The following is a 12544-nucleotide window of genomic DNA, read 5'->3' on the forward strand; positions in this document are numbered from 1 at the left end:
TCCTGTGGGGGACAGGGACTGTATCCAACCCGATTTGCTTGTATCCATCCCAATGCTTTGTACAGTCCTTGGCACATAGTAAGTGTTTAACAAATACCATTATTATTATTATTATTATAAGAGGCCTCTGAGGAGGAAAAAGGTGATGCAAGTGTGTGCATGGGGGTGGGGAGTGGGCAGGACTTGTTAATGCTCTCAGTGAACAGGTGCAGAGACTGGAATAGATCCTGGTCTCCACCTGTGAGTCTGGTACACACCCAGGACTGTCTGATGCTCTGGTACACATCCAGGGATCTCCCTGAGGGTCTGGTACAAATCCCAGGCTCTGACTGACAGTCTGGTAAACATCCAGGGCTTTGCCTGAGGAGATCGTCTGATACACATCCCAACCCCTGCCTGTGAGACTGGAATAGATCCCAGAATCTGCCTGTTGATCCAGAACCTCTCAGTCTAATTGTAGGTCCCAACCTGATCCTGAGCTCCTAGACAGTTCCCTTTCTACAGTAACATCTCTTCCAAGAGGCCTTCCCCCACTAAGCCCTCATTTCCCCTACTCCCTCTCCCTTCTGTGTCACCCTTGCACTTGGATCTGTACCCTTTAAGCATTTGATGTTCACCCCACCCACAGCCCCACAACACTTGTGTCCAAATCCGTGATTTATTTTAGTTTGTCTCTTCCTGTAGACTGTAAGCTCTTTGAGGGTAGGGAACATGTCTATCAACTCTGTTGTACTGTACTCTCCCAAGTGCTTAGTACAGTGCTCTACACCCAATAAGTGCTCAATAAATACCACTGATTAATTGATTCATCTTGGGTTCCGCTTCTGCGTCAGGAACAGATCCAAGGATCTGCCTACACAGCAATCTATCAATCCATCAGCGGCATTTATTGAATGCTTTTTGTGTGCAGAGCAGCTTGAGAAGCAACATAGTGTATGAGAATCAGTGTGGTGAACTGGATAGAGCATGGGCCTGAGTCAGAAAGTCATGAGTTCTAATTCCAGCTCCACTATAAGTCTGCTGTGGGACCTTGGGCAAGTCACTTCACTTCTCTGGGCCTCAGTTACTTCTTCTGTAAAATGGAGATTAAGACTGTGAGCCCTTTGTGGGACAGAGACTGTGTCCAACCTGACAAACTTTATCTACCCCAGCACTTAGGACAGTGTTTGGCAAACTACCATAATTATTAACAAATACCACATTTATTATTATTATTATTATTATTACTGTACTGATGCTATCACATCTGGGATGGATGCTGGAGCTGAGCCCTGGTCCTCCCTAGACTCATTCAGAGATATGCCCTGAGCAGTGAGAACACTGCAGCTTTATTTAAGTAGCACCAACGCCTTGCCTGGAGGAGGTGGAACAGGTGGAGCAGGATGGGAAGACATTGAACTCTCCCAAGGAGGGGAATTGAGTGGGCCTAAGCCCATCGCAGAGAAGGGGCAGAGGTGTTTGGGCTGAGATCCTGGACTCTTGGAAGTTTTCCCGCAATCTCGGTGTCCTCCTTGACTAGTCTCTCTCGTTCACCCCACACATCCTATCCGTTACCAAGACCTGCTGGTTTCACCTTTACGATATCGCCGAGATCCGCCCTTTCCTCTCCACCCAGACGGCTACCTTACTGCTACAGGCTCTCGTTATATCCTGGCTAGACTACTGTGTCAGCCTTCTCTCTGACCTCCCTTCCTCCTCTCTCGCCCCGCTCCAGTCTATTCTTCACTCCGCTGCCTGGCTCATCTTCCTGCAGAAACGATCTGGGCATGTCACTCCCCTTCTTAAACAACTCCAGTGGTTGCCTATCAACCTCCTCTCCAAACAAAAACTCCTCACTCTAGGCTTCGAGGCTCTACATCACCTTGCCCCTTCCTACCTCTCCTCCCTTCTCTCTTTCTACTTAAAACTCACCTCCTCCAAGAGGCCTTCCCAGACCGAGCTCCCCTTCTCCCTCTACTCCCTCTACCACCCCCGCTTCACCTCTCCGCAGCTTAACCCTCTTTTCCCCCCATTTCCCTCTGCTCCTCCCCCTCTCCCTTGCCATCCCCTCAGCACTGTACTCGTCTGCTCAACTGTATATATTTTCATTACCCTATTTATTTTGTTAATTTTGTTAATGAAATGTACATCGCCTTGATTCTATTTAGTTGCCATTGTTTTTACGAGATGTTCTTCCCCTTGACTCTATTTATTGCCATCATTCTTGTCTGTCCGTCTCCCCTGATTAGACTGTCAGCCCATCAAACGGCAGGGACTGTCTCTATTTGTTGCCGACTTGTTCATTCCAAGTGCTTAGTTCAGTGCTCTGCACATAGTAAGTGCTCAATAAATACTATTGAATGAATGAATTAATATAGGCTGGAGGTTTGGCTGGTGATTTTGGTGGAGTCATTGGCAGAAAGGTGGTGACTAAAACCTTGAGTGTTGCCGAAAACCACTCTCTCTCAACAATGTACCAGGTTCCCCTCTAAGAGGACCCCCAAAAGCCATGATCCCCCTGCCCCAGAATTCCAGCATAGTTATTCGAGGAACAAACCAACAGGTCTGAGGGGGGTGAAGTGAAGACACTTCCTGGAAGCAGGTGCCCTGGGGCCCTGCTAACCCATATCAGGATCCCGGTCATTTGTCCTCATGCCTCTGGAGCAGGGTGGAGAGGCACCCACTGTCCCCCCAACTTTCCCAAGTCCCCCTCTTACTCTTTTCAACATCCCATATTCCTTCCAGGATCTACCCTGGAAATAGGTCTTTCCATCTCGGAAAACACTTATTGAGAGATCCTGGTTGTTTCTGAGGTGTGGCTAAATGTTCCAGGGGGGTTTTAGGCTGAAGGTGCATGCAGTCCTTGTGAGAGGTCATGAACAGTTCAGCTATCATGACCTCTGTCCCTGGAGAATCCCCTTGTAATACCATCTGGGAAGTTGAGGGGAGGATCTTCTTGTCCTTCCATGTTGGCTGCCCTCAATTGTTTCCTGACATTCCCCTTTTGAGGCAGGGATCTATTGTAGTGGAATGTATTGTACTCTCCTAAGCTCTTAGTACTGTGCTCAGCACACAGTAAGCTCTCAGTAAATTGTCCTGCGAGGAAATTCCTTCTTGCTTCTTGGCTATTGTCCTGCTCCAGTCATCCTGCGTTGGTAGTCAGTCAATCATATTTATTGAGAGCTTACTGTATGCAGAGCACTGTACTAAATTCAATCATTCATTCAATCGTATTTATCGAACACTTACTGTGTGCAGAGCACTATACTAAGAAATTGGTAAGTACAATTCAGCAACAAATAGAGACAATCTCTACCCAGTAACGGGCTCACAGTCTAGAGTGCTTGGGAAAGTACAATATAACAATATAACAGACACATTCCCTTCCTGCAATGAGCTTGTGGACTAAATGGTACTTCATATACTCCTTGGTTGTTGGCCGCACCAACCCCATCTTTTGCATTTTTTTATTATTGGCAATCTGAAAGTTTATACATTTCAGCAGGAAGCAGCACAGCCTAATGGAAAGAATGTGGGTCTAGGAATCAGGGGATCTGGGTGTTATTTTTAATGGTATTTAAGTGCTTACTATATGCTTAGCGAAGTACTTGGCATAAAGTGAGTGTTTAGAATATTTCACAATTATTGTTATTATCAGCCATGTACTCCTAAACTCAAGCAACCTCCCCAACAATGTGAATGGATGGATACCCTGAGAGCGCGGATGCTGAGAGAGAAGGGCAGAAGATGCAGAACAGAGTATGAGGAGGGACACCCATTTTGAAGGGGGTGGGAGCAGGGGTTGTCTGTCTGGGAAGTCCCAGTGGTCCCCTCCTGGTGGCTGCAGGGGATTGCCTGAAGGAGCTTCCCTCTGGACAAATGACCAAGAATCTATTCATTCATTCAATAGTATTTATTGAGCGCTTTCTATGTGTAGAACTTTGTACTAAACGCTTGGAATGTACAATTCGGCAACAGATAGAGACAATCCCTGCCCAGTAACGGGCTCACAGTCCCACCCTTCCCCTTGGTCGTAGGGTTGAGAGTGGGACTAGAGAGTGATAATAATGAAAATAATAACGATAATAATATTTGTTATACACTGTGTCAAACACTGTGCTAAATGCTGGGGTAAATACAAGTTAATCAGGTCTCACATTGACCTCACAGTCTAAGTAGGAGGGAGAAAAAGATTTGAGGGGACAAAGAAGTTAAGTTGACTTGCCCCAAGGTCACACAGCAGACAAGTAACAGAGCTGGGAATAGAATCTAGGTCCTCTGACTCCCAAGCCTGTACTCTTTGCACTAGGTCATGCTGCTTCTCGGTATCTGTTCCCAGTGTCTAGGTCAGTGCTCTGCACACAGTTGGGACTAAATAAATGTTATTGATAATGGTTGTCACCCTTACAGACATGAGATACTAGTAAGTATCAAATTCCAGTGAGAGGGGAAGGAGGATCAAGTTCTGATCCAACTGTGGACAGTTCATTTTTCAGTCTCCTCGTTGGCCTCCTTGGCCCCAGGGCCTTCCAGCTCAGAGTACACTACATGCTGCTGCACCATCATCAATGGTGTTTATTGAATACTTTCTGTGTGCAGAGGCATTGCACTGCTTGGGAAAGTCCAATACAATAATAATAATTATGGCACTTGTTAAAGGCTTACTATGGGCCAAACACTGTTCTAAGCACTGGGATAAATACAAGTTAATCAGGTTGGACTCAGTCCCTGTCCCACATGGGCCTCACACTCTTAATCCCCATTTTGCAGATGCGGGAACTGAGGCCCAGAGAAGTTAAGTGACTTGCCCAAGGTCACACAGGAGACATGTGGCAGAGCCAGAACTTCTGACTCCCAAGTCCATGCTTTATCCGCTAAGCCACACTGCTTCACAATAGAGTTGGTAGGCAAGTTTCCTGCCCATAATGAGATTACAGACTGAAGGGAAGGCATACATTAATTTTTTAAAAATTAATATATAATATATAGATATGCACATAAGTCCTGTGAGGCCTTGCCTGGCACTCATCTCTCCAATCCTTGGAAGTCTCCATTAGCTTCCAATCTTCCTTAACAAAAAGGCAAAACTCTTTCGAATTGGCTTCCAGGCTTCCAACTTTCCCCACCTTTCATATCATCTTTCTTCACCTCAGTCGTCATAGCTCACTCTCTTCATTCCTCCCTAACTATCCTTAGTCCCGAACCTCCATCTCATTAATAATACTATGTGGACTATATGCTGGCACTGGACTAAGCACTGGGGTGGGAACAAGCAAATCAGATGACAGAGTTCCTGTCATCTCTATTTTGCAGATGAGGTAACTGAGGCACAGAGAAGTGAAATGGCTTGCCCAAGGTCACACAGCATACAAGTGGTGGAGTGGGTTTTAGAATGTCCCTTATCATCAGAGAAGCAGCGTGGCTTAGTGGAAAGAGCCTGGGCTTGGGAGTCAGAGGTCATGGGTTCTAATCCCGCTTCTGCCACTTGTCAGCTGTGTGATTTTGGGCAAGTCACTTAACTTCTTTGGGTCTCAGTTCCCTCACCTGTAAAATGGGGATGAAGGCTGTGAGCCCTACTTGGGACACCCTGATCACCTTGTATCTCCCAGCGCTTAGAACAGTGCTTTGCACATAGTAAGTGCTTAACAAATGCCATTATTATTATTATCTGACCCCTCGCTCATGCTGTTCCTGGAACTCCATCCCTCCCCAGATCTGACACACTTAACATTAGCTCATATTTCAAGCCTCCCTTAAATTACATCTCCTCCAAGTAGGCTTCCCAGAATGACTTTCAGCATCTCCAGTCAAGCCAACAAGTATCTCTGACACTTAAATACTTATTTTGACTATTCATAAATATTTTTAAGTCTGTCTCCCAGTTAGAATGTATGGTGAGTCCACAGTAAACTGCCTTTTTAGTGACTGACTGTGATCCCGGGAACAACGACAAGGAAGACACTTTGCGAAGCCACTGATGGGCTCTACCTGAGACAGACGATCTCTGATCTGTGGGGGAGGAGCATGAAGGGAGGAGGGGCTTTGTCTCCCTGTTTTACCCAGTAACGGGCCTGGGCCAATCCATGACTACTATATATTGCCACCAGCTGTGACGCCTAAGGCAGATAAAAGGCAGTCGTGTTGAAGCACATGGAGGCACTTAGAGGGTATGTAGACAAGCAGCGCAGAGACGTGCTGAGACACAGAAAGAAGCAAGTATTGCAACAGGAGAGCAAGCACTAGAAGGCAGCAGCACTTGGAAGCAGAAAGAAGCTTTGGCAACACGGGCTCCTTTGACTACAGACTGTTAACCCTTGGAGTGAGTGTGTGTGAATGTGTCACTCCCATGCACGGTGGTAGAACTAAGTAAAAAACTTTACACAATAACCTTGATGATCAGAGGTGTGGTTTGAACTCAACTGTCACTGAGGTTCCCCAGTCCAGGAAGGTCCTGGTTGGCATGAACCAGGAGCTCACGACAGAATGTAAGGCCCTTGTGGGAAATAATCTTGTCACTCTTTTATTCTGCACTTTCAAGTCATAGTACAAGGCAGAGAACCACGAGTGTGCTCAATAAATACTACTCTTACTGCTACCATGGACCTGGGAGTCAGAAGGTCATGGGTTGAGAAGCAGCATGGCTCAGTGGAAAAAGCACAGGTTTAGGAGTCAGGTTGTGGGTTCTAATCCCGGTTTGCCACTTGTCAGCTGTGTGACCTTGGGCAAGTCACTTAACTTCTCTGGGCCTCAGTTACCTCATCTGTAAAATGGGGATTAAGACTGTGAGCCTCATGTGGGACAACCTGATTACCCTGTATCTACCCCAATGCTTAAAACACTGCTCAGCACATAGTAAGCACTTAAATACCAAAAGTATTATTTAGAGAAGCAGCGTGGCTCAGTGGAAAGAGCCTGGGCTTGGGAGGCAGAGGTCATGGGTTTGAATCCTGGCTCTGCCACTTGTCAGCTGTGTGACTGGGCAAGTCACTTCACTTCTCTGGGCCTCAGTTACCTCATTTATCAAATGGGGATGAAGAATGTGAGCCTCACAAGGGACAACCTAATTACCCTGTATCTACCCCAGTCCTTCGAACAGTGCTTGGCACATAGTAAGTGCTTAACAAATACTAACATTATTATTATTAATCCCAACTCCACCACTTGTTTGCTGTGTGACCTAGGGCAAGTCACTTTACTTCTCTGTGCATCAGTTGGTTCAGTGGAAAGACCATGGGCTTTGGAGTCAGGGCTCATGAGTTCGAATCCCAGCTCTGCCACTTGTCGGCTGTGTGACTGTGGGCAAGTCACTTAACTTCTCTGTGCCTCAGTTCCCTCATCTGTAAAATGGGGATTAAGACTGTGAGCCCCACGTGGGACAACCTGATTCCCCTATGTCTACCCCAGCGCTTAGAACAGTGCTCGGCACATAGTAAGCGCTTAACAAATACCAACATTATTATTACCTCATCTGTAAGATGGGGATTGAGATTGTGAACCCCACGTGGGATTAAGGACTGTTTCCAACCCGATTTGCCTGTATCCACCCCAGCATTTAGCATAGTGAGTGGCACATAATAAGCACTTAAATACCATAATTATCATTATCATTACTACTAGAAGCTCCGTGGTCAGCCCGGCCCCTTCTAACCGGCCCCCATTGCCCAGAGTGACATAACTGCTCCCGAATTGACTTAAACCCCTCCTCCTTGGACTGTAAGCCCCACCTGAGGACCTGTATCTACCCCATCGCTTAGAAGAGTGCTTGACCCACAGAAAGCACTTTCCAAATAGCAAAATCATCATCATAATAGCCGCCGAGTGCTGTCCGTTCCTGGAGAGGTCGTGAAAAGTGTGGGGACAACCGATGGGCCTGCTGGAGGGGTCAGACAGTTGGGGAGGTGGGCGAGGGTGTGTGTGGATGCGATTGTACATGTGGAACGAGGGTGTATCTGCTCTGGGTGGGGTGTCTCGTCTTCTCCGGCGCCCCCTCCCCCACATCAGAGGGGGCCGTTGGGGCAGGAAACAGGGGGAAGTGACTGTGCCCTCATCGAGAGGAGCTGCAAACTGCCGGATGAAAGGAGAGGCCGGAAAACCGGGTCTGAGGGCATCGAGGGGCGCAGTGGGGAGGGGGCGCAGGTGGGCTGGGGGAAAGAGAGAGGACCCCAAGGTCAGAGGCTCCATCGGGGTGGGTGTTCCTGAGCCCCTCTGAAATGGGGCGGGGGGGGTCCATGCTCCCGGCAGCCCCTTCCCGTCCTGGCGGCTTTGGGAAGGGGTCGGTTTGTGCACAGGGCGGGCTTGGCCCCGCAGCGCTGTGTCCTTGCTGCTGGCGCAGAGATACACAGCCGAGTCCTCCGGGGCCAGCACTCTCACTGTGAGGAGGAGGATAGATTTTTCTGGCTGCTCAGGGACGAATCTCGTGGAGTCCGTTTTATTCTCTTGGAGTTTTTCATAGTAGAAGTAGAAGAGCATTCGGGGGCCTTGTCCCGGGTCCTGCCGGTACCAGTACATGGCATTGTGGTTCTGGTCCTGCTTACAATGGAGGCTCGCGTTCTGTCCCCGGCCGGCGACCAGGTGTCTGGGGGTCTGGGTGAGTCTGGTGTCCACGGGACCTGTTGGTGAAGGAGAGAGGAGGGAGAGGTTGGGGGTCAGGCACTGCCAGGAAAAGGGCTGGAGCTGGGGCCCGGACAGCCCAGTCGGGGGATTTCCCGTCTGTGCCCAGGACTCACCTGCTCCCAGGACACAAACGGCCACCAGCCACAATGGCCCGGGACCCATGGTGGGGTCGGGGCTGGACTGGGTTGGGGGGGGGGGTCTCCCAGCTCGGGGCCGTTTCCCCCCGGAGTGTGGGGCTTGGACTTCTCAGGTCCCTTTGGCCGGGTGTGTGATGTCACAGTCTCGTCTCTTCCCCATAGGCTTCGTTGGGAGGCTTGCACAGAGGTGGCCCTGCCCTCCAGCACAGGAGGAGGAGATCTGAAATCCCAGACACAATCTCTGGCCCATACTGGTCCAGATCCGTCGGTTCCTCTCTTCCGGATTCTCAATCAATCATTTATGGAGCGCTTACTACGTGCAGAGCACTGTACTATTTTCCATTTACACCCCCTCCCTTGGAGAGCTCATTTACCCCCAAAGCTTCAACTCTATGCAGGTGACATCCAAATCTACATCTCTCTCCCTCTCTGCAGTCTCCCATTTCCTCCTGCCTTCAAGACACCTCTACTTCGATGCCGTCTCATCACCTATTATTATAATTATAATATTTGTTAAGCGCTTATTATGTGTCAGGCACTTTACTAAGCACTGGGATGGATACAAGCAAATCGGGTTGGATACAATCCCTTCTGCCTTGTGGGAATCACAGTATCGACCACCATTTACAGATGAGTCAACTGAGGCCCAGTAAGTGACCTGACCAAAGTCACACAATAGACAGGTGGTAGAGCCAGAACTAGAACTCATGATCTCCTGACTCCCAGGCCCATGCTCTATCCACTATGCCATGAGTGACTTGCCCACATCACACAGCAGATAAGTGGCAGAGCTGGGATTAGAACTCAGATCCTTCTGACACTCAGGCCTGTGCTCTGTCCACTTGGCCACGTTGCTTCAATCAATCACAACCAGGGGTGGCAGGCAGGGCTCCCTGGGGATTTGAGACAATGTTAATTGTCTCTTGCTTTGGTCTAGCAGAAAGAAAAGCTGCAGTAGAGTCGGATGCACATCACCCTTATAGGATGCAGGGATGAGGTGGGAGTGGAGGGCTATTTCTGAGTCTGTTTTCCTAAGGACACTTTAGCTGGCAGAACTCCATTCTCCGAATTTGAAATTGTTTTGTTATATTGTGTTTCAAGTCCGGTCTTAAATGAAAGGAAAAAAATGACACACAGAGCAAACATTGTGTTTTATTAGTAAAAATCTGAATCAACTAACATGTTGCATGACCTAGTGGCAAGAACCATGGTCTTGGAGTCAGAGGTCTTGGGTTCTAATCCCGATTTTGCTGCTTGTCTGCTGTTGACCTTGGGCAATCACTTAGCTTTCCTGTGCCTCAGTTACCTCATCTGTAAAATGTGGATTGAGACTGTGAGCCCCACGTGGGACAATGTGATTACCTTATATTTAATCCGCACTTAGAACAGTGCTTGGCACATAGTAAGTGCTTAACGAAATAACATAATTGTATAACCAAAACAGAATCTTATCTTCTTACCCAAACTCTGTTCTCCCCGACTTTCCTATCACTGTAAGGCAGCACCACCATCTCTCCCATCTGACAGGCTTGTAATCTTGGTGTTATCCTTGACTCCTCTCTCTCATTCAACCCGCATATTCAATCCATCACTAAAAACCTGTTGTTCCACCTTCACAGCATAAAACCCATCCTTTCCTCTCCATCCAAACTGCTACCACGTTAATCTAATCACTTATCCTACCCGGCTTTGATGGCTGCATCAGCCTCTTTGCTGACCTCCCTGCCTTCTATCTGTCCCCATACTTCACTCTGATGCCCAGATCATTTTTCTACAAAAACGCTCAGGACGTCTCTCCACCCTCAAGAACTTCCCATGGTTGCCCACCCACCTCCACATCAAACAAACACTGCTCACAATTGGCTTCAAAGAACTCAATCACCTTGCACCGTCCTATCTCACTTCAGTAGTCTCCCACTATAACCAAGCCTGCACACTTCACTCCTCTAATGCTAACCTTCTCACTGTACCTCGATCTTGTCTATCCCGCAGCTGACCCCTTGCTGACATCCTCTTGCTGACATCCTGCTTCTGGCCTGGAACACCCTCTCACTCCTCAAATCTGACAAACAATTACTATCCCCTACTTCAGTGCCTTATTGAAGGTGATTCTCCTCCAAGAGACCTTCTCTGATGAAGCCCTTCATTCCTCTTTTTCCACTACCCTTTGCGTTGCCCTTACTCCCTTTATTAATTCCCCCTCCCAGCCGCACACCATTTAGGTACCTATATGTAATATATTTATTTTCATTAATGTCTGTTGCCCCCTCTAAACTATAAGCTCTTTGCTGGCAGTGAATTTGATTATATTGAACTCTCCCAAATGCTTAGTACAGTGCTAATAATAATAATGTTGGTATTTGTTAAGCGCTTACTATGTGCAGAGCACTGTTCTAAGCATTGGGGTAGATACAGGGTCATCAGGTTGTCCCACGTGAGGTTCACAGTTAATCCCCATTTTACAGATGAGGTAACTGAGACACAGAGAAGTTAAGTGACTTGCCCACAGTCACACAGTTGACAAGTGGCAGAACTGGGAGTCGAACCCATGACCTCTGACTCCGAAGCCCAGGCTCTTTCCACTGAGCCATGCTGCTTCCCCTGCTGTGTGCTCTGCACACAGTAAGTGCTCAATAAATATGATTGATTGATTGAATGAATGAATGCTTGTGCCTGAAGAAATGGACAATTTTCATTCTTGAATCAGACTTTCCATATTGGCTGTTTCTCCATGTCCTTGACACTTCTCTCCCCTTCTTTCCTGTTACTGACCATGGCCCTCTGTGGCACTGCACCTCCCGGGACTCTGTGCGGAAGGGGTGGAGTCATGTGTGTATGTGTGTGGTGTGTGTGTGTGTCTATGCAATCTAGAAAACAGGTGCGTGTGAATTATTTTTGTAGTATTTGTTTAGTGTTTACTATGAGCTATGCATTGTACTAATTGCTGGGAGTAGAAACAACCTAATCAGGTTGGACACGGTCTTGATTCCTCATTTTACAATTGAGGTAATGAGACTCGGAGAAGTGAGGTGACTTGCTTAAAGTCCACACAGCAGACAAGTAGCAGAGGCCGGAATTAGAAACCAGGTTCTTCTGAATCCCAGGACTGTGTTCTTTCCAATAGACCACATTGCTTGCCGATTCTGTGGAAAACTTGGGATCACACCCTCACACACATCTGAAATTCCCTCTCCCTTCATAACCAACAGACCTCCGCTCTCCCTAATTTCAAAGCTCTTCTGAAATCGCGTCTCCCCTCGAAACCTTCCTCAACTAATCCCTCATCTTCCCACTCTGTTTTCCCACCCTAATCCATTGCCTATGTACTTAAACCCACATGCCCTAAGCACTTAGGGACTCATCCCTGTACACACACTCCACTTATTCACAGATCCTTATACTTGGTGGCTTCCCCTACTGTAATTTATTTTAATGTCTGTCTTCTTGTCTAAACTGTAAACTCCTTGAAAGCAGGGAACTGTGCACCAACTCTGTGGAACTCTCCCAAGTGTGTTATAGAGTGCTGTACCTGCAATAAGCTCTCATTGACTCAATGAATAAATCAATGGTATTATTGAGTGCTTGCTGTTTGCAGAGCACTGTATTAAGTGCCTGGGAGAGTACAATTAGCAGACACGTTTGATTGACTGTACCAAAATCCTTTGCTCCTTCCCTGGTGGGGGAAGTGGTAGCAGGTCGGGGGGACTACGGGCTGCCAGAAGCAGAAGAATCAGCTTCTCTGAGGAGTTAGACTTCTTTAGGACATTATTTCTAAGGCAACAAGCTTATGCCACAGCAACATGTGTCCCTGTGGA

General features: G+C 47.7%; 1 gene segment (V, D, J or C); it reads right to left on the reverse strand.

Moving 5' to 3' along the window:
- Window positions 1–8023: 8023 nt before the first annotated feature.
- On the reverse strand, window positions 8024–8797 carry LOC120639002. The segment is given in 3 exon segments: window positions 8024–8043; window positions 8271–8588; window positions 8706–8797. Coding segments are annotated over 3 exon segments (387 nt in total).
- Window positions 8798–12544: the final 3747 nt, after the last annotated feature.

This window comes from Ornithorhynchus anatinus, chromosome 2 (assembly GCF_004115215.2).
Source record: "Ornithorhynchus anatinus isolate Pmale09 chromosome 2, mOrnAna1.pri.v4, whole genome shotgun sequence".
In the NCBI taxonomy this organism is placed as follows: Eukaryota; Metazoa; Chordata; class Mammalia; order Monotremata; family Ornithorhynchidae; genus Ornithorhynchus; species Ornithorhynchus anatinus.